At 44.7% G+C, this 20,000-nt stretch overlaps 1 protein-coding gene across 3 annotated transcripts in view; it reads right to left on the reverse strand.

Moving 5' to 3' along the window:
• Positions 1–1,472: 1,472 nt before the first annotated feature.
• ASPSCR1 (ASPSCR1 tether for SLC2A4, UBX domain containing) overlaps positions 1,473–20,000 on the reverse strand; it is a 133,693-nt gene continuing 115,165 nt past the window's right edge. The window contains exons 15-16 of one of the 3 annotated variants that reach the window (XM_078774255.1): positions 8,235–8,425; positions 1,473–1,875 (exon numbers count right to left, since the gene is read on the reverse strand). In XM_078774255.1, coding sequence (XP_078630381.1) covers positions 1,865–1,875; positions 8,235–8,425 — 202 coding nt within the window. In that variant the 3' untranslated portion in view covers positions 1,473–1,864. The remainder of the gene's footprint in view (positions 1,876–8,234; positions 8,426–20,000) is intronic. The other 2 variants (XM_078774256.1, XM_078774258.1) reach the window with 2 other exon arrangements.

Here is a 20,000-nt window from a genome sequence, read left to right on the forward strand (position 1 = left end):
TATGGCATAGTGGCCAGACGGAAGCCTCTCCTCAGTGGAAGACACATGAAAGCCCGCTTGGAGTTTGCAAAAAAGCACCTAAAGGAATCTCAGACTGTGACAAACAAGATTCTGTGGGCTATCATGAGAAATGGGAGGCACCTGAGCTAAATTTCAAGTGTCATAGCAAAGGGTCTGAATACTCATGTAAATGTGATATTTCAGTTTTTTTCTTTTTAATAAAGTTGCAAAACTTTCTAAAATCCTGTTTTCTCTTTGTCATTATAGGGTATCGAGTGTAGATTGATGAGGGGAAAAAAAAAGAATTTAAAAGATTTCAGCATAAGGCTGCAACATAACAAAATGTGAAGAAAGTGAAGGGGTCTGAATACTTTCTGAATGCACTGTATATGCAGTGTGAATGTTTTTGCTTCAAGCATATAACCTGTTTTTTTTTTAATTTCCAGGACTGATGGAGTGAGCTGTCAGTTGCCTATACACCGCCCAAATAAAGGTGCGTCAGAAGAACGTGTTGCATGCTTGGAAGAAGATCGCCCCATAGGGCGGGTACCGTGAAATGGGGTAAATAGGGACAGCAAGTTGAATAGGGACACAAACTGAAAAAAAGTTCGGAAACTTTTTTCACTGAAAATTGATAAGCATACTGATTTGTTGATATTTGGGTTGAAAGTGTTCTCTTGTTTTTTTAAAAAGCAACTTCTAGTCCCTATTAACCCCATATATGGGTTAAATAGGAATAAATAGGATTTTTATGGCTGTCCCTATTCACCCCGTTTTACGGGCGAATAGGGACAGTCACTATTACAAAAAAATAATAATCAAGAAATAGGGAGAGTTTGGAGAAACTTTTTATTCCATTTTTTTTTTTTCATTGGCACCGTGGTTTATATTATGGGTGCATATTATGTGCATCCATCTGAGCTATCAATTTAGCAATAAGTTGGAAACTCAGGATTGTTTCTTGATTATTCTTTTTTTGAATAAGTGACTGTCCCTATTCACCCGTAAAACGGGGTGAATAGGGACAGCCATAAAAATCCTATTTATTCCTATTTAACCCATATATGGGGTTAATAGGGACTATAAGTTGCTTTTAAAAAAAACAAGAGAACACTTTCAACCCAAATATCAACAAATCAGTATGTTTATCAATTTTCAGCGAAAAAAAGTTTCCGAACTTTTTTTCAGTTTGTGTCCCTATTCACCTTGCTGTCCCTATTCACCCCATTTCACGGTACTCTGCTCGTAATAAAAAAGCACCAATTTATCTTTTTGATTTTTACTAGGATGCGGCAATGTTACACTCGAAATCAATTTTAAAGCAGGCTCAAACTAGGATAGAACTAGGATAGAACTTCAAATGATAAAGGGTGCTGTAATAAATATCACAACCGAGTTAAAATGTAAGAATATATGAAAACACATTTTCCCAATCCAGTGCCCGAAACATTACTATTTAAATAAAAGTAGTCTTTATCTTTCATGTAACTTTTATTCCAAAGGTTTATTTTGCTCATGTATAGCTTATTCAAAACCATTGGTGGTAAAACAGAACATTCCTTTAGAAATCGCACAAGAAAGTTAGCATTGCACAAATCTGGTGCAGGTGAACAATGCATTGACCACATTTGGAAGAAATGCATTTCAGAACGCATTCGGAACGGACAACTCTCACTGGATTAATCAATAAGCAAATAGAGATGGATGCCAAAAAAAATGAAGCAAAGATGATGGATGTTTTCTTTTACAAACAAGAGCAGCAACAGATTAAGACAAAGGATTGTTGTGCCAGGACTTTCAGTAAACATGGTGAATCATCGTGTCTCAGCCTCAGCTCTGCATCTTCAAAATATCCCTGCGAGTTTTATCGCTTTCCTAAAGATGCAAATACAAGGTACAAAATTAGCTCGGCAAAGTATGGTCGCTAGCATCCATCACCAAAGCATATCACTCAAAAATTTGGATAACTGAGGAATACATAATCGAGGAACTATTTTAATTGTAAGGAATAACTTGAGGAAAAAATATGCATAAGCAAAGGATTTAAACGAAATAAAGTGCTGGAAACTCACTGCTCACATTTACTATTAAAATCTTTACAAACTACAGCCATGGTAAATGGTAGCTCATGCCGAAATATTGATGTCGGCCAAGAGCAGTGGTTACAAAATAAGCCTGCCACAGTTCAAGCATTACTAGTTCAGCACTGCTCTGTTTTTCAATCTTAACAAATCGAACACACTCACTCCTAAAGGAAATGAGGCTTGTACAATTTTAGTTAAGGAACTTCTACATGCAAGGCTGGGAGTGGGAAGAAAACTCAAATAAAAGGAAGTCAAAGGGGCTGCTGAATTTTGTAATGGTATAAATAGTTGAAATTTTATCCATACCAAGCATTTGGAACCACCTTTAGAAGCCATTTTCCCCCACGGAGCGGGGGTTGGCCTTTTTTTTGGCACCGTGGTCCCCTTTTTGAAGCAGTTTTTTTTACGGACAGATGCCTGTTACGTCAGGGGGGTAGAGTGATATTATCTATGCGGCATAGTAAAAAATACGAAACCAATTGTTCAAATTGTTCTAAAAGCACCAAAATTGGCACACATGTAGATTAATACATTCTGAACAATTTTGGATATGGAGGCATTCAAGATTCTCCCCGTAGCACATTTGGCGGCCATTTTTCAAAATGGCCGCTATTTACCATTAGCGTCATTGAATATGTACCATAATTTGTCTTTTTGTGGATGCTAGAGGTGATAAGTGTGCTAGAGGTGATAAGTATTGTACAATTACACATACTTGTGTGCTTACCAAATAAAATGGCTACCATTTTACAAGAAAAATGAATTTTACTTTGCAGCGGCAGCGGTGGTGGCAGTGACGGCGGCTGCAGTAATAGTATAGTGTTGATAGTCATGGTACTTGTAGTAGTAGCTTGTGGTAACATGGTGGTGTTTTGTGTCTTTGCAGGTGAGGCTTTGATAACCATTCAACTGGTGGTGGATTACAGCAGCAGCAGCAGCACCACCTGACATCAGAGACGCGTTGTTCCAGACTGCAGCCATGGCAAAGAAGTTCCAACTGGTCGATACTTTTGAGCAACGTACTCCCACAACACCTCCTGAGACAAACTGGAAGCTGTGTCTTGTATGTCAAGAGGAGACAACAGAGTCACTTGTCTGCCCAGTACTGTCTAAACGCCGAGACCCTGGGAGTGGATACACGACAATGGCTGCAAACTTGGTCAAGTTTGATGAACTAGGGAAACTGCCAAGAACTGTTCAGTTACAGAGACTAGATGAAGGACAAGGTGTTGAGGCGACAATGGTTGCCCACCAGGCCAAGTGGCATAAAACATGTATGCTCCAATACAATAACACAATGCTACGAAGAGCAGAGAAGAGACTCATCGCAAGCAGCTCAGCATTTGGTAGTACTGACAATGTCCCAGCCAAGCACGCCAGAACACACTCTTCAGAAGCCACTACCAGCGGCACCTCCTGCTTTTTCTGTGGAAAGTCTGGCACAGAGACCCTACATGAAGTAGCAACCTTCCAGGTGGACACACGCGTACGGAAGTGTGCAGCGCAAGCTGGGGACAATGAACTCATGGCCAGGCTCAGCATGGGTGATATGGTGGCTCTGGAGGCCAAGTACCATTCCAAGTGTTTGTTGGCTCTTTACTATCGTGCAAAGACCACTGTAGAAGCCGAGCAGAAAACTGACCATGAAGGTGTGATGTCAAGAATCGTACTGGCTGAACTGGTCCTGTATATCGAGGAAACCCACCTAGAAGAGGGCACCGCCCCAGTCTTCAGACTCGCAGATCTTGCAAAGCTATACACGACAAGAATGGAACAGCTCGGGGTTGCTTTGTGCAAGAAAGTTAATAGCACAAGGCTGAAAGAGCGCCTGTTAGCCCAGTTACCAGGCCTGAGATCCCAGAGCAAAGGCCGAGATGTTCTACTAGCGTTTGATGACGACATTGGTGAAGCGCTAGGCAAAGCCTGCGAGCAAGACTGTGACACTGAGGCAGTTCACCTTGCGCGTGCTGCACAGATAGTTCGTCGATATATGTTTGAAGACACTGACCGATTCCGTGGATCATTCCCGGGCGGTTGTCAGGAGGACTCTGTGCCAAACGTACTAGTTGCAATGGTAAATATGGTGCTGGATGGCCCCAGCATCAAGAACCAAAGCCATTCCTCTTCGACACAAGCAGCTCTTTCCATTGCGCAGCTTCTCAAGTTCAACAGTGTCAAGCAAAGTCGGAAGCAGGGAGCAACCAAGACACAGGAGCCTCCAGCTGTCAGACACAGTACGTCTCAAGAAACTCCTCTTCCAACCTATGTTGGGCTGATGCTGCATGCTGAAACACGCAAGAGAGGACTTGTGGACAAGCTCTTCTCTCTGGGCCTAAGCATCTCATATGACAGAGTCCTGCGTCTTTCTGCCCAGATGGGAAACAGCGTGTGTCAGCTGTACCGCATAGAGCAAGTGGTCTGCCCGCCTACCCTGCGTGGCAATGTGTTCACAACTGCGGCTGTGGACAACATTGACCACAACCCAAGTGCCACCACAGCCAAGAATTCATTCCATGGAACAGGAATCTCGCTTTTGCAACACCCAACGTGTGCAGATGAGGGAGTGGATCGTAGCATTGCTCTCACTGGGCGTGATACTGGATCAAAGACGGTTGAGCCTCTACCAGAATATTACACGGATGTACGTCCTGTTGCTTCCTCTGTCAAAGGGCAAACGATCCCAGCTACTTCTGTGACCTCTCTTAGACGCCACAACTTTGAGCAGCACATAGAAGATGAGTATATGTGGCTGGAGAACACGAGAAGTGTTCTCAAAGATGCTGTTGAGGCCTGTGAAAACACATCATGGGCTGCATACCATGCAAGGCACCAAGATCCAAAGCAACCAGTCATCACACCAACGTCCCTGCTTCCCTTGTTCCAGGAGAGTGCTCACACTGTGGCAATGATCAGACACTCTATTGATGTAGTCAGGAGTGCAGTTCAACATCTCAACCCAGGCCAAACTCCAGTTCTGACTTGCGACCAGCCACTATTCACTCTAGCAAAACAGATCCAGTGGAAGTGGCCAGACACATATGGAGAAGACCAACTGGTGGTGATGTTCGGGGGGTTGCATATTGAGATGACGGCACTGAAGACCCTGGGTGACTGGTTGCAGGGAAGTGGGTGGACACAAGCACTGGTACAAGCAGAGATCACAACTGCAGGAACAGCAGACTCATTTCTTCGAGCAGCTCACGTCACACGCACCAGAAGAGCACACCAAGTCACAGCGGCTGCGTTGTACATTCTCCAACGGCGTGCCTATGACCAGTACAGCACCACCAATACAGAAGATGATGAGCACCCTGGAAGCTTCGAAGACTGGTGCAGTCAGAGAGAACAGAGTTACCCGCAGTTTCAGTACTGGTCAACAGTCTTGGCACTGGAGCTGTCCACTCTGATCTATGTGCGATCTCTGAGAGAAGCCAATTTTAGCATGTACGTGTCTCTGATTAGATTTTAGCTTTTTTTTTTATTTTTTTTTTTATGATTTTAATTTTTATGATATGATATATGATCAATTTTAGCATCTCTGACAGAACTGGTTCCGTGGTTCTTCGCACTAGACCACACGAACTATGCCCGCTGGATACCAGTGCATCTGCGGGACATGGCAGAACTGGCAAACAAACATCCAGACGTCTTCACAGAGTTTAGCAACGGACACTTCACAGTCCAGAAGACCAAGAGGATCTTTTCAGCAATCCCTATTGACCAAGGACATGAGCAGAACAACGCGTATGTCAAGGGTGATGGAGGAGCCATCGGCCTCACAGACAATCCAACTGCACTGAGGCGCTGGATGGTTGCCGGACCAGAGGTTGCTAGAGTGATTGTGGAATTTGACGACTTCAATCTGCATCCACACGACCAAGAGGAGACACGTCACCACGAGGAGACACCAAGTGTGCAGAACACTTTTGCCAGAGATGTGCGCTCACTCGTGGCCGTCATTGAAGAGCTGGGCAACCCTTTCGAGGAGGACAGTCAGGACTTGCTGGTGCTCGACACAAAGGAGATCGCAGACCCTGCAGTCATAGAAACAGTCCGTAATGCCAAGCAGATTGGCCAAGACCAGTTTGAAGCATTCTCAAAGGAATGCATCGTGGACAGAAATATCTAAATATCTGTTAAACAATGTAAAAAAAAGGAATTTTGGCCCATCTAGCACCATACTAACGACACATAATGAAGTCTATGTAATGACGCTAATGGTAAATGGCGGCCATTTTGAACAATGGCCGCCATATCTTCCACAGGGCTAATCTTGAATGCCTCCATATCCAAAAATGTTTAGAATATATTAATCTACATGTGTGCCAATTTTGGTGCTTTTAGAACAATTTGAACAATTGGTCTGCTATGCCGCAGGACTATATATAGAGTCAGATAGACCTGAATAGGTATCATGCTTCATCTGTCGCGATAGGGAATCTACCTTGTAATAAGTTCTAAGTTTAGCCCGGGATGTCGGTATAAGCTGTATTGGTGTCCCCGCCATGAGGGAGCGGGTCGTGCTAAGTAGTACAGGCATTATGGATAAGATTCCTTTGTTTGTCGTCCCCTCTGTCGCCAAACCGGTGTCCATTATGGCAACGCACTCCTTTAAACACTTAGATAGGTCCTTAGTGCACTCATTAAATAATTCCCCTCCCTTAACACAACGACTTTGGGAAACAGGCAGGAAGCCAGGAAGTCATCCGTGAGCCCGGGTGTTAACCGAAGGGATCATGCGACATGCCCTTCCTGCCACCAACCCTGTTAGTCACCTCTTGTGACACACAGGGAATTACCAGTGAACTGGTACTCAATTTGCAGACCTCTGAAGGATGACAGGCTTAGTCAACCCTCCTGGCATTAATTCAGCGATCGACCAGGATTCGAACCCAGGATCCCAAGCCGGCACCCCAACCACAAGCCAACACAAGGCTCCTATCCTAACCACCCTAACCCTAACCACCCTAACCCCAAACACCCTAACTAGAAGCTTCACAACCTAACCAGATCAGCACCCGAACCACAAGCCAACACAAGGCTCCTCAGCGGGGACCAAGGCTCATACCAAGCATTTACTCAACGAAACAACAACAACAGGCATTTTAAGGCCATTTTCCCTGCTGGAGTGGGGGTTAGCCATTGGTTAGCCCATGACAATCTTCTCCATTTTGCCCTATTTTCTACATCTCCCCTTGTTAACCCCCTTGCCTGCATTTCTTCTTCCACCACCTTTAGCCAAGTCATTCTTGGTCTTCCCCATCCTCTACTTCCTTCTACATTCATTTCCATCACTCTTCTCAACCAGTCATTTTCATCCTTCCTCAACACATGACCAAACCATCTCAACCTGTTTCTCTTCACAGCATCCATCACAGGCTCTATTCCCATCATCTTTAGCAATTCATCATTTGTCTTCCTCTTGCTCAACGATACTCCGCACATCCACCGAACCATTCGCATTTCCACCCTTTCCAGCCTTCGTTGCTGCTCAACGTTCATTACCCATGTCTCGCTCCCATAAATCATAACACTTCTCACACATGCAGCATACACCTTTCCCTTCAGCTTCAACGACACCCCTCCTCATCAGCACGCCACTCAGTTCCCGAAACTTCTTCCATGCAGATCCCACTCTAGCAACCGTTGCTGAATCTGATCCACCTTCTCCATTCAGCATGTCATTTACTCAAGAAAGTAAGATTACAATTTTTTTTTTCTCAATACAATATTTAAAACACACATCTCGTTTTTTAATTTCTATTCCTCACAATTCACACTCACACACACACACACATTTTTTATTTTTGTTTCTCACAATTCTATCTCTTATGATTTTCAATTCTTATTTCTCTTTTTCAATTCTAATTTAAAAATGCATTTAATTAATTATACAGTATTGGTTGTTCCTAAACTTAAATATAAATAATTTAAAGGATTTCTGTAAATTATGTAAATAATTCACATGATGTAAATGACACACACACACACACACACACACACACACACACACACACACACACACACACACACACACACACACACACACACACACACACACACACACACACACACACACACACACACACACACACACACACACACACACACACACACACACACACACACACACACACACACACACACTACCTGGTAGCTTTAACCACTTTGGCACAGTTGAACTGGATCTGGGTACTGCCCTGCTTGAACTCGCCTCCGGATCCCTTATTGCAGAATTGTCCTGGAGACTAGGCAAAGTGATGCCACTGCCTCCAGGTTCATTTGTAGACACCACAGCAGAATCCACAGCTTCATTTTTGCACACGACTCTGGGGATCGAGCTAAATTGAGCACAAAACAGGCTTTTTTAGCTTAAAAAATGAAATCACTACAAATGATGGGATAACATTTTTACAACCTACTTTAAGAAGAATAAAAACAAACAAATAAAATTGCTGTTCCAACATCATGCTGTTTCAGCTTAGGGACAATCTACATATTAAATATACATTTGTAATGGATATGTGATGTCATGGAATGGAATAGATGCATTGGGCAATGAAGAAGAACAACCCAATTCCGAGACGGAAGGGGAAGAGCGAGAGGAAGAGGAGGAATGGAGGAACCGGTGAGTTTGGGGACTCGTTTCGTATTTTGCTTGTACGATCCCCACAGTTCTACAATAAACTTTACAGTGGAGGTCCCACCAATATCCGGAAAAGATTGATCTCGCCATCGGCACGCCAAGTCATTCTTTGGGGACAGAGGGACAACCTGTAACGATTGTAATGAATATGGATGGTAGAGTGTCGCTTCTGCGGGGAATAGGCCTAGGTGGGATATGGCACGGCCCTTCACATGTGGAGTGCGGAGCTAGAGGGCCTGAGTAAATACCTTATAGATACTGGGAGTGGGCTGCTGGAGAAGAGGGAGATGGAAAGAGACAGCAAAGCCGGGTGAACTGAAGGGCGCAAAGGCAGCGATCTTGGGCCAGGGGGCAGATTGCCATTCAGCTCTAAACGATTGAATGGACGGTAGTTGGAGCAATTAGCAATGGTTCTAGAGTTATCCAGAACTGTGTCCAACAGTGAAATTTTTCAGATGATAGATGGTTTGAAGCAAAGAGACAGTTCGAAGCAAAGAGACCTGGAATGTGCAAGTCATTATGGACCACACGAGTCCCGGATTAATGAGGATGGTGAATTTCTTATAGTCCCCGCTGAGGGGAGGAAGCCCAGCAAGCCATGTGGTGAGCAAGCTACTAAGCGGAGCTCAGAGCAAGAGGAGCCAGACCAAGAGTTGGAGGTTGCGATATTGATGGCAACAATGGAAGAGTCCAAAGGAAATCAGTCCCTCATGGTAGAGGTGAGTCTATTGAAGCAGATGTTAATGGATGAAAATGACTGTTTCCAAGGATAGGTGGTGCACTAACTGTGAATGCCTGCTTGAGTATGATGGCAGAATGGCAGATAAAGATGCTAAGATAGAACGTCGGCGTCAGTTAAACACAGCCACACTCCTTGACTCTCAAAATCAGCATGAAGAGTATCGTGCGATTCTTAGGCATTATGGCATCACCACACAGCCAAAAGAGTGGAAGGTTCGCCATGGAAAGGCCCCGACTGTAGACCCATTTACAGGAGAGAACCTGGAAATGTGTATGGATTACTGGCTTCGCTCTCTGGAAAGAGCCGCCACATGGAACGAGTGGACTGGAGAAGAGCTCTTCTTGCAGTTTGCAGGCCACATGAGAAGGGGGGAGCTACAAAAATTGAGCCTGATTGACAGGGAGAGCAAGAAAATGTACTCTTTTGCTGCAGCTTCTCTCTGAATGAAGATTGATTCAGGTAGTAAGACTTTGGCCACACAAGATTTCTGGCATACCTCACAAGCAGAAGGTGAGCGTGTAGCATATTGTCGCATTCACTGCCGGGATTAACACGTTAGGTGACGGATGGCCAACCGAGCTTTAACTAAGCTTTAATCCGAGGCGTTCACTCAAACTATGGTGGTGTTATTTTACACGCGCGAGGGTGTAGTGGAGGGCAGCGAGCTTACCTGGACGGACAGACGCGGCACAGGGTTATCCGATTCCCACAACAAATAAACGGACAAGACAAGGAATTGAAATTCATCAAATAAAGGGTTTAATAAAAATAAATGCCATGGAACAAAGAAATGTGCGGTATGAAAATTCCTATATTGAGGATCCTCCACTCAGCCAATTACAACACAAGAGGAAAATAACGAAAGTAATAAAATGTGTGTGGTGCGTTTGCCTGCTACTCCGCGTGGCATCCGTGACCGTCCGGGGTAGTCACAGGTCCCGCGTCCCTGCGCGGGAAAACACGCGTTGGCGCCAAGTCCGTTCACCCACCAGCCGCTGAACATGAAGTGAACAGGCCCTCGCTCCTTCCTAGCCATCCGCTCCACAAAGCACCGAGGTCTCTCAGACGCCTATGCCATGGCACACAGCCATCATGAAGCCAGCACCACCGGGATCAGAGAGAAGGATGCGTCCGCTTTTATTCACAGCCCGGAATAGAGAGAGGGAAATACGTCTGCTCACGACGAAGCCCGGACCAGGAGAGAGAGGAGAAAAACGAGATGGACTCTTCCTCTTCATGATTGCACACGAGCCAGGAATACGGCCGCCCAGGATAGAGAGAGAAGTGCGACTGCACGCGATGTAAGCCAGGACCAAGAGACGTGCGACTGCACTCTATGAAAACCCAGAGCCAAGAGAGTGCACAACGCTACTGCCTGCGATGAAACCCTTTGTCAGGAGAGCGTAAATGCAACTGCTCGCCACGAATGTCCAACCCAAGAGAGGGAAAATGGCGGTCCTCAGCCTTTTTGTCCCTGGTCCTCGAACGTCATATGATGAGGTCCACGCACGTTCCAATCAGAGTCCCATCGCATCGCTCCATCACCCCGACCAATCATTCTTCGGGGCGTGGCCTCACGGCCTCTCGTCGGCCCTTGTGATGACTCGGCCGGTGGCATCAGTGGTAGTGTTCGAATGTCCGCATCCGGTCACTTTATTTAGTGTATTTAGTATAGGTGCGGAATGCATGGCTGGTGTTGCATATGTCATCAGGAACAAAGGGAAAACCAGAGGCAATTTAGATACAGGGAATTATTCCTTATACCCTACCTAATTAGCATAGCTCCACCCCTCGCATGGAGACAAATATACACTTACGCCAAACACACGGAGCTGACTTCTTTACATCAAGGTGGCTTACATGACATTCGGAGCATGGTAATCTGTACACTTCTATCTGGACTAAGGTATTCCATTGCCTACCCCCCATTAACGTAACAATATTTTATAAAACAACTGGAGCACAGCAGAGATGTAATATTCAATATATCATACGGCAGAGATGGAATATCAAGCCAAAACCAGGGATACTCTCCTGCATGGCCAACTTCAAGATGGGTTGGGACACGAGATAATGAGAGCACTGGCTGTTTCGGGGGCGCAGACAAATGTCTAGCTGCGCATAAACAAGAAGTGCCTAGCGGAGTTGCACAAGCAGCAGCAATATTCAAAAGTCCACCTCTATGCACATTAACAAACTAAATGACAATAAACCAAGTGTCTGTCTGTAGCAAGCCATTACATTCCCCTTGCAAGGAAGGATGAACATCTGACCCCAGGCGATGCTATGTATGCAACGATCTTGGTCATCTGGCTCGTGATTGCCAATCCAAGCGGATTGAAAGTGGAAGTACCCACTTCAAACCTTAGGCACGGGGAACCAAGCAAGTGATCAGTGACTCGAGGCACAACGTGCCGAGAGAGCCCGACATGCCAGGTCTGCGTGATGTCCTGTACTCCTTTCTCTGAGAACAAGCAAGGAACAAGTAAGCCTGGTCCATGTGAAATATCAAGGGAGTCTACCCAAGTGTGCAAGGGCAGAGATTCAAGGGGTCCCTGCATTTGGGATTGTTGATAGTGGTGCTGATATAGAGAAGGATGGAATATCCATTATATTAGGCCATTATAGGAGATACAGGGAATACAGGAAGGATGATAGGTTTTAGGTTTTACCCTCTATAGGTTTTACCATTATAGGTAAAATTATAGGGTTTACCCTCTATAGAGGTTTTACCCTCTATAGTTTAGAGGTTTTACCCTCTATAGGTTTTACCATTATAGGTTTTACCCTCTTCCGCAAGATAGCCTCGGTGGCAAGACTCAAGAAAAGAGATTTGAAAAAAGCTAGATAAAATACCTCATGAATACGATCAGCATCCATAAATATGATCACCTCATGAATATGATCACATTGGATGGATGTATGGAACTTGTCATTACCTTTGGCAGCAAAATGATGAGCACCCCAATGTACAGCATGACTGACTCACGTGAGCAGCTGATATCGTCTTAAGTGTGTTGACAATTGGGGATTCTTTCCTATCACTCTTCTGTAGAGGTATGGAGGGGAGGGCACAAGCAGCCGAAATCTGCACCAGAGCCATCTGGTGAGGTTGAGGGAGCAAGTAACGAAGGGCACCATGCAACTGTACCAAAGATTTTGGTAAACCTTGTTCCATCATTGTGTCTTATACCAGAGAAGAGCACAATGGTCCAAATAAAGGTGGGCAGACAGCATACTGGGAAGGTCCTACTAATGGAGCAAGACCAAAAGATGGAGTACGGGATCGGGGTGCGAACTCCAAATGGTCTTATGCAAATGACGGATGGCCGGGCAGAGTAGATGCTGTCAAACAGTCTGGGATTTACACAGAAAACACCCCCTGGTGCGACAGTTGGTGAAGCATTCTATGATCAATCAGCTCCCAAGAGGCAGACGTCGGAAATTATCTTGCTGAATTAACCCTTCAGGGAAATTGTGATGTCCTGAGAGTAAATATAAATCCTGACCAAGCCACTCACCAACAAAGATTACTTGAGTTCGTGGGGAGACTAGAGCTGCTGAACGCAGAGCAAACGAAAAGGCTCCATAACTTTATCTACCAGAATGATGATGCTTTTGCACATGATCCAGAAGAAAAATGGGAGTCCAAGGTGGTTAGCATGGGAGATCGATACAGGGGACCTTCCTGCATGAAGGCAACCACCCAGGAGAATGCCTTTCGATGTGAGGCAGGAAGTCGCAATACACCTGGAGGAGATGCAAAGACACGACACAAAGAGTCCGACAGCCTTCAAAGTCAGCTTGCGCAAGTCCAGTTGTCCTTATTCAGAAAAGGATGGCTCTTATCGTTTGTGTCAATTACCGGGCCCTAAACACAGATACAAAAGCTGACACGTTCCCTCTTCCCCGCATTGAAGACTTACTGGATCAACTTGGGAAGTCAAAGTACTTTTGTACCATTGACTTGGCATCAGGATTCTGGCAGATAGGAATGTATCCACAGTCTCAGGTGAAAACACCCTTTGTTACCCTGCAAGGTCTGTTCGCATTTAGGGTGATGCCCTTTGGGTTGACCAAAGCAACGGTAGTGTTTCAGCACCTGATGCAACAAGTAGTGGCATGCCAGAATCCTGTTTCTTGTCCAGACTTTGTCTCTGTTTACACGGATGACATCTTGGTCTTCCCACGAACTCTTGAAGGACACGGAGCAACTGCAGAAGGTTATTGTACGACCGACAGAAGTAAGCCTTAAATTGAAGCCATTGAAGTACTGTTTTGTTTGTAGGGAATTAGAGAATTTTGGGTATCTAATCACTCCTGATGGCCTCAAGCCTAATCCGCAGCTGATCACAGCTGCATGCGAGTTCCCAGCACTTCAGAACATACAAGTCATATGCTGTTTCCTTGGCTTGGCCTCATACTACAAAAAAAATTATTTACAAGTTTGCTAAGGTTGCTCAGCCTTTTCATGAGCTCACCCGCAAAGAAGGTAGCTTTGTGTGAACTGCTCACTGTAAGTCAGCATTTGATGAACTAAAGACGAAACTCATGACTGCTCCAGTTCTTGCATATTGAAAATTTGACCGAGACTTCACACTGGAAACCAATGCTTCAGTTCAGGGATTAGGAGCTGTCCTATCTCAAGTAGAAGATGATGGGAAACTGCATCCTGTGGCTTTTTCTAGCTGGGCCATTGACCATTCAGAGAGGAACTACAGTATAACAGAACTGGCTTATGCATCAGTGGCCTGATCTCTCAGCCAAACAATTTGCATTCAGACCAGGCCACTCTACTCTGGACATGTTGCTTCTGCTGTCTCAATAATGGATGGAGGTTCTCAACACTGGACAGGAAATCAGAGCTGTCTCCATTGACATATCTCGTGCTTTCGATATGGTCTGGCACCCCGCTCTGCTCACCAAACTCTCCTCTTATTGTATCCAGGGGAATCGTCATACATGGCTCGCAGACTTCTTCCTCTCTTGTCGAAGTCAACGTGTGGCTGGCTCTAAATGGAATTCTCTAATCTCCTCTTCCTGTCCAGGCTTGAGTTCCTCAAGGCAGTGTTCTGGGCCCTGTGCTTTTTCTAATCTTTATTAATGATCTCTCCAACACCCTGGAAAATCCTCTATCTTTTTCCTGAGGACTCCACCCGATGCTGTTCCATCTCTTATCCCTTAGATCGGCAGGCAGCAGCCTCTTCACTCTCTGCACAAGCTGGATAAAATCACAAACTGGTCAAACACTTGGAACAAGTCTTTCAATCCTGACAAGTCTCACACACTCACTATTTCTCTGTGAAAAGACCATTTGGAAAACCCCCCATCTACTTTCTCAACAATCCTCATGAAGAGGTTTTGTCACTCAAGCCTTTGGGTCTCACCATCAGCCATGACCTTTCCTGGGAAAACAATATTTCCAAGTTGGCCTCCAAAGCTAGTCGCCGACTGGGCATCCTCCGTCGTGCAAAGTCCTTAATTGGCTCTATTGAGCTACTCACCACTTACAAAGTTTTCATCCACAGCTTGATGGAATACTGCTCTCCCCTCTGGGCTGGTGATCCGGCTTCACACCTAGCTCGGCTTCACGCTGTAGAAACCAAGGCTTTTAGAATAATTGGTATCTCCTGTGATGAAGCCGATTCTGAGGGTGTCTCTCTGTCTCTCTCTCAATGCAGACAGGTTGGTGGTCTTTCTATCTTCTACCACATCCTCTTCGGCCTTGCACCCCCTGCTAGGTCTGTGCTCTGTCCCCCAAATATTCCTGCAAGATGCACAATATTTGCCAGCAACCCTCTTCTGGTGAAACTGCCAAAATCAAGATTCTCATTCCTCTTTTTTCCCACCTCTGGAACAACTTCCCACACTCCCATCAATCCCACTCCTCCCCCCAGGTCTTCACATCAGCTGTCTACCACCATTTCATATCTCTCACCCCCCACCCCCATCCCCCATCCAAAACTTTGATCTTTTCTACTCCCGTTAAGCCACCCACACCCACCCCCTTCAAATTCCATTTTCTTTCCTGAAAGTCCTTGTGGTGTCCATTTTGTTTATCCCATGTACCAACCCAGGCCTCTCCCTTCCACAGATCTTCCGATGTCCCTGTTCCCTACTGTTGTTGTGCTTCCCCTGATGTCCCTGTTCCCTACTGTTGTTGTGCTTCCCCCGATGTCCCTGTTCCCTACTGTTGTTGTGTTTCCCTCTCTCCTCCTCCTTTTGTCTCCCACTCTTTATTCCATGCTATTTTTTTTGGATGTTATGCAAAAAAATTTTTTGCATACCAAGTCGAGGCTCATGTAAGAGCTAACACACATAATCTATATAAATAAAGGAGTGTCTGTGTGTGTGTGTGTGTGTGTGTGTGTGTGTATGTGTGTGTGTGTATGTGTGTGTGTGTGTGTGTTTGTCTGGATGTCCGCTTATAACTCAAGAACTACACATCGGAGAAAAGTATTAGACACAGATTCGGAATCAGCATTAAATTCCGGTGGTTATAGGCTACTTTTAATTTTAATATCAATGGTTTAAAAAACCACGCCAGCTGCAATTCCATGGTGTAGTTTGTGGCGGCGCTATTGCCCCTTTCCGATCCCATGACGCATTGCGGTTCCGATTCGCGATAAGGTCTATGCGCTATCACCGTCACATTTCCACCTTTTCCATACCTTTTAATCAGATTTACCTTATCGTCCATCGTAACCACATTACGCTTGGAAACTAGCATTATCCTTCTTCGGACCCATGGCTAACACAGACACAGTAAAGGAATACTGTACGTCACCTCTGTTTTGAATGAGAATCAGCGGTTGCGCGTACGTACAGTATACTGTACGTACATATTTATATATTTTTATTGTGCTTTTTATTGTATTTTAAATTGTTTTTTTAGCTTCTTTTATTGTTAATTTATGTACTATTTTATTTATTTTAAATATATTTTTAAGGAAAACAAATGTTTTCACGTCCGTAGGAGTGACGTAATGTCGCACATAATGACGTTCGCTGCCCGGTCATGAAAGAAATTATGATTCTCTTGACAAAGTGACATGAAGATCAGGCAGTAAACCTCCCAACTGAGTTTCTCAACAGTCGTCAGCCTCAAGGACTCCCAACACACAGGTTGATTCTCAAGGTGGGAGCACCAATCATGCTTCGAAGGAATCTTGATCCACAAAAGCTGTGTAATGGAACACGATTGACAATCCAGCAAATGATGCCGCATGTCCTAGAGGCAACCATCCTCTCAGGACAATACAGAGGAGAGAAAGTATTCATTCCAAGGATACCACTTATTCCACCTGACCTTCCATTCTCCTTCAAGAGGATTCAGTTCCCCATCAGGCTATGTTTTGCTATGTCCATCAACAGGGCGCAGGGGCAATCAATGAAGGTTGTAGGCCTGAACTTCACAGAACAAGTGTTTGCCCATGGCCAGCTGTACGTGGGCTGCTCGAGGGTTGGAAAACCAAGCAATCTTTATGTCTTGGCACCAAGTAAGAAAACCAGAAATGTTGTATACCCAGAGGTTTTGAGAAATTGAAAATTGAAAGAACGTCATGTAGGAAATGTACTGTGATATTGCTCTAAAATATACATGTTCTTTTCATCATATATTTGTATTATTCTTATTCAACCCGGGCGAAGCCGGGTACCTCAGCTAGTATATAATAAAGGGAGTGGGAGACAAGAGGGGGAGAGGGAGGGAAACAACAAGAGTAGAGAACAGCGACACCGGAAGATCTGTGGGAGGGAGAGGGCTGGGGCGGCATACACGGGATAAACAAGAGGGACACTACATGGACTTTCAAGAAAGAAAACAGAACATGGAGGTGGATTTGGGGTGTATTAACAGGGGTAGAAAAGATCAAGGTTTTGCATGGGGGAAGATAAGAGATGGTGGTGAACAGCTGTTTTGAAGAGCGGGAGGGAGGAGTGGGATTGAAGAGAGTGTGGGAATTTGTTCCAGAGGCGTGAAAAAAGAGGATTGAAAGAGTGAAGGTGAGCAGAGTCTTGATTTTGGTAGTTTCACCAGAAGAGGGTTGCTGACAGATCTTGTATGCCCTACAGGAATATTTGGGGGACAGAGCACAGACAGAGCAGGGGGTGAAGATAGAAAGACCACCAACCTGCCTATGGTGAGAGAGTGAAAGGCCCTTAGAATCAGCTTCATCGTGGGGCTTTATCATTGCTTTATCAACTTCATCACTTGTTTGTATATACTTGTTTGGTATACACTGTAACCCCGATATAACGAACTGCTCGGGAGACATAAAAAAAGTTCGTTATTTTGAAGTGTTCGTAATACTAAATAACGTACGAATCACCATACTATCACACCTATTCATATGCAAAACAACAAACTCTTTGTATTGTTCATTCATGTACATTTTATTGCCATCACGTGTACGAAGTTGGGTTTCTGCTGGGTGGGCGGGACAGTTGTCAATCAATAAGATTGCTTTGATTGCTTTGAAAAAAGTCCTGTTTCATCTGCGTTGTAAATCTGATCGGGACTGTAACCTTCAGATTCGATAATGTTTCTCAGTTCTGGAATGAACTCGGCAGCCGCTGCATCGTCACATGACTTGTCTTCCCCGGAAATCTTGAGTGCGCGTATACCATGACCATTTTTCCACCGATAGAGCCATCCAGTGGACCCGGTGAATTTTCTGTCCTCACCATGCATTTCTTTTGATAATGCTATAGCTTTCTCCATAACCATAGGGCTGGAAATCGGTATGTTGGCAGCTCGTTGTTGTTCGAACCATAGACTGCCTGATCGAGATCGCCGTCATTCGCCTGCCGCATTTTCTTCCGCTTCAAACCATCTTGTTGACTGCATTTGTGGACAAATTCCCGTAACTCCTTTTCCTTTCCTTTGAAGTTGATATGCTGCTCTTAGGAATGCCGCATTCTCTGGAAAGGTTTGCTGCTTTCTCACCAAGTCTGAGACGATCAATGATACGGAGCTTGTCTTCAACTGACAAGATCTTGCGTTTACGGGACGGTGTCGCCATATTGATTTGCCTTACGTTAAACAATAGAATCGCATTAAATATGCGGGGGACAGGAAGTTCGTTCGTTATATCCGGAAGTTCATAATACTGGTGTTCGTTATAGCGGGGTTCCAGTGTACTTGCTTGTTTACCGTTCCCCTTGTTTGAGGCCTCATACGTGTCCAGTGTCAGATACTGCCCTTACGGATGTCAAGAACTATCGTGAGGAGTTCACGCTCTCCCTGTCATCTGCCAGACAGCTGGCAGCCAAAAGCATCCAGAAGGCTCAAACCAACATAAGGAGCAATAAGATCGAGGAACAACCACGCTTGACTACAGGTTGGGTGATTTGGTATTGGTTCGGTGCCCACAATAAGAAGCTGGACGACAGAGGAAACTCTTGAGACCCTGGCATGGTCCATGCAGGATAATCATTTGCAGAAGAAAAGACCCAGACATCAGAGTTATGAAAGTGTACTACCACACCATGGGGAGATGCAAGTGCACCAGTCAAGAGTTTGCGCATGTCCCATAGATTTTCCCGCTGGCTACTATTGGTACGGCGGCAAGAGAAAGGGGCCAGGCTGTCCGCCCAAGTGGATCGATCAGCTGTTAAGCTCAGTAACTCTTAATGAGAAAACAGAGTGCACATGAACGGGGCAAGTGACTCGAGAGGACAGGATCACCCGTCATGGGTTGAGGGTGAAACCCAGACTCGAATCGACGAGGACGAGGCAGCAAGACAGAGTAATCGCTACTCCTTGAAAAAAGAAGTTAAGCGGCAAAAATGTTTTGACATGTGAAGATGCTCGAGGTTGAGCTTTCTGTGAAGGGACGGAGGTGATGTAATGGATGCATGCAATGGAATAGGTGCATTGGGATACGTGATTAAGAAGAACGCACTTGGGATGAAAGGGGAAGATTTTTTATGGGATGGAATTTTAAGAACCGGTTTGTTTGTGTTTCACAGTGAATGAAAAACGTAAAGGTGTACACGGGAGGCAGGAAAGCATGGCGATTATGATATATGACAGGTTAGACGATATGTTTGACTTGAACGGCATAGGAATCAAAATGGCAGTGTGTGAAGTCAGCCTTCGTAATGACATCACAGACGAAATCACATCACATCACCACTGTCATGTGACCAGATCCTTAACTATGATTGGTGTATGTTTGCGAGGGGCCTACATACATACATACATACATCATACATCATACATACATACATATATACAGTCACGTGAAAAAGTAAGTACACCCCATGTAAAGTTTTGACTTTTTCAACATATTTCAACATACAGCTTGATCTTCATTTCAACAATATTGACATATAAAGGTGATATAATATAAGAAAAATCATGAAACATTTACATTTTGAAGTCCACTGTACAATTTAAATAAACATAAATGCAAATTTCGCATGTGGAAAAAGTAAGTACACCCCTACATTTATCACTACTTCAATTACCTAAAATTTGAATCAGGTGCACCAGCTCAGGTGCAAATGATTAGAACATCGTTAG

The sequence above is a fragment of the Myxine glutinosa genome, chromosome 3 (genome assembly GCF_964187855.1).
Source record: "Myxine glutinosa chromosome 3, kmMyxGlut1.1, whole genome shotgun sequence".
NCBI lineage: Eukaryota > Metazoa > Chordata > Myxini > Myxiniformes > Myxinidae > Myxine > Myxine glutinosa.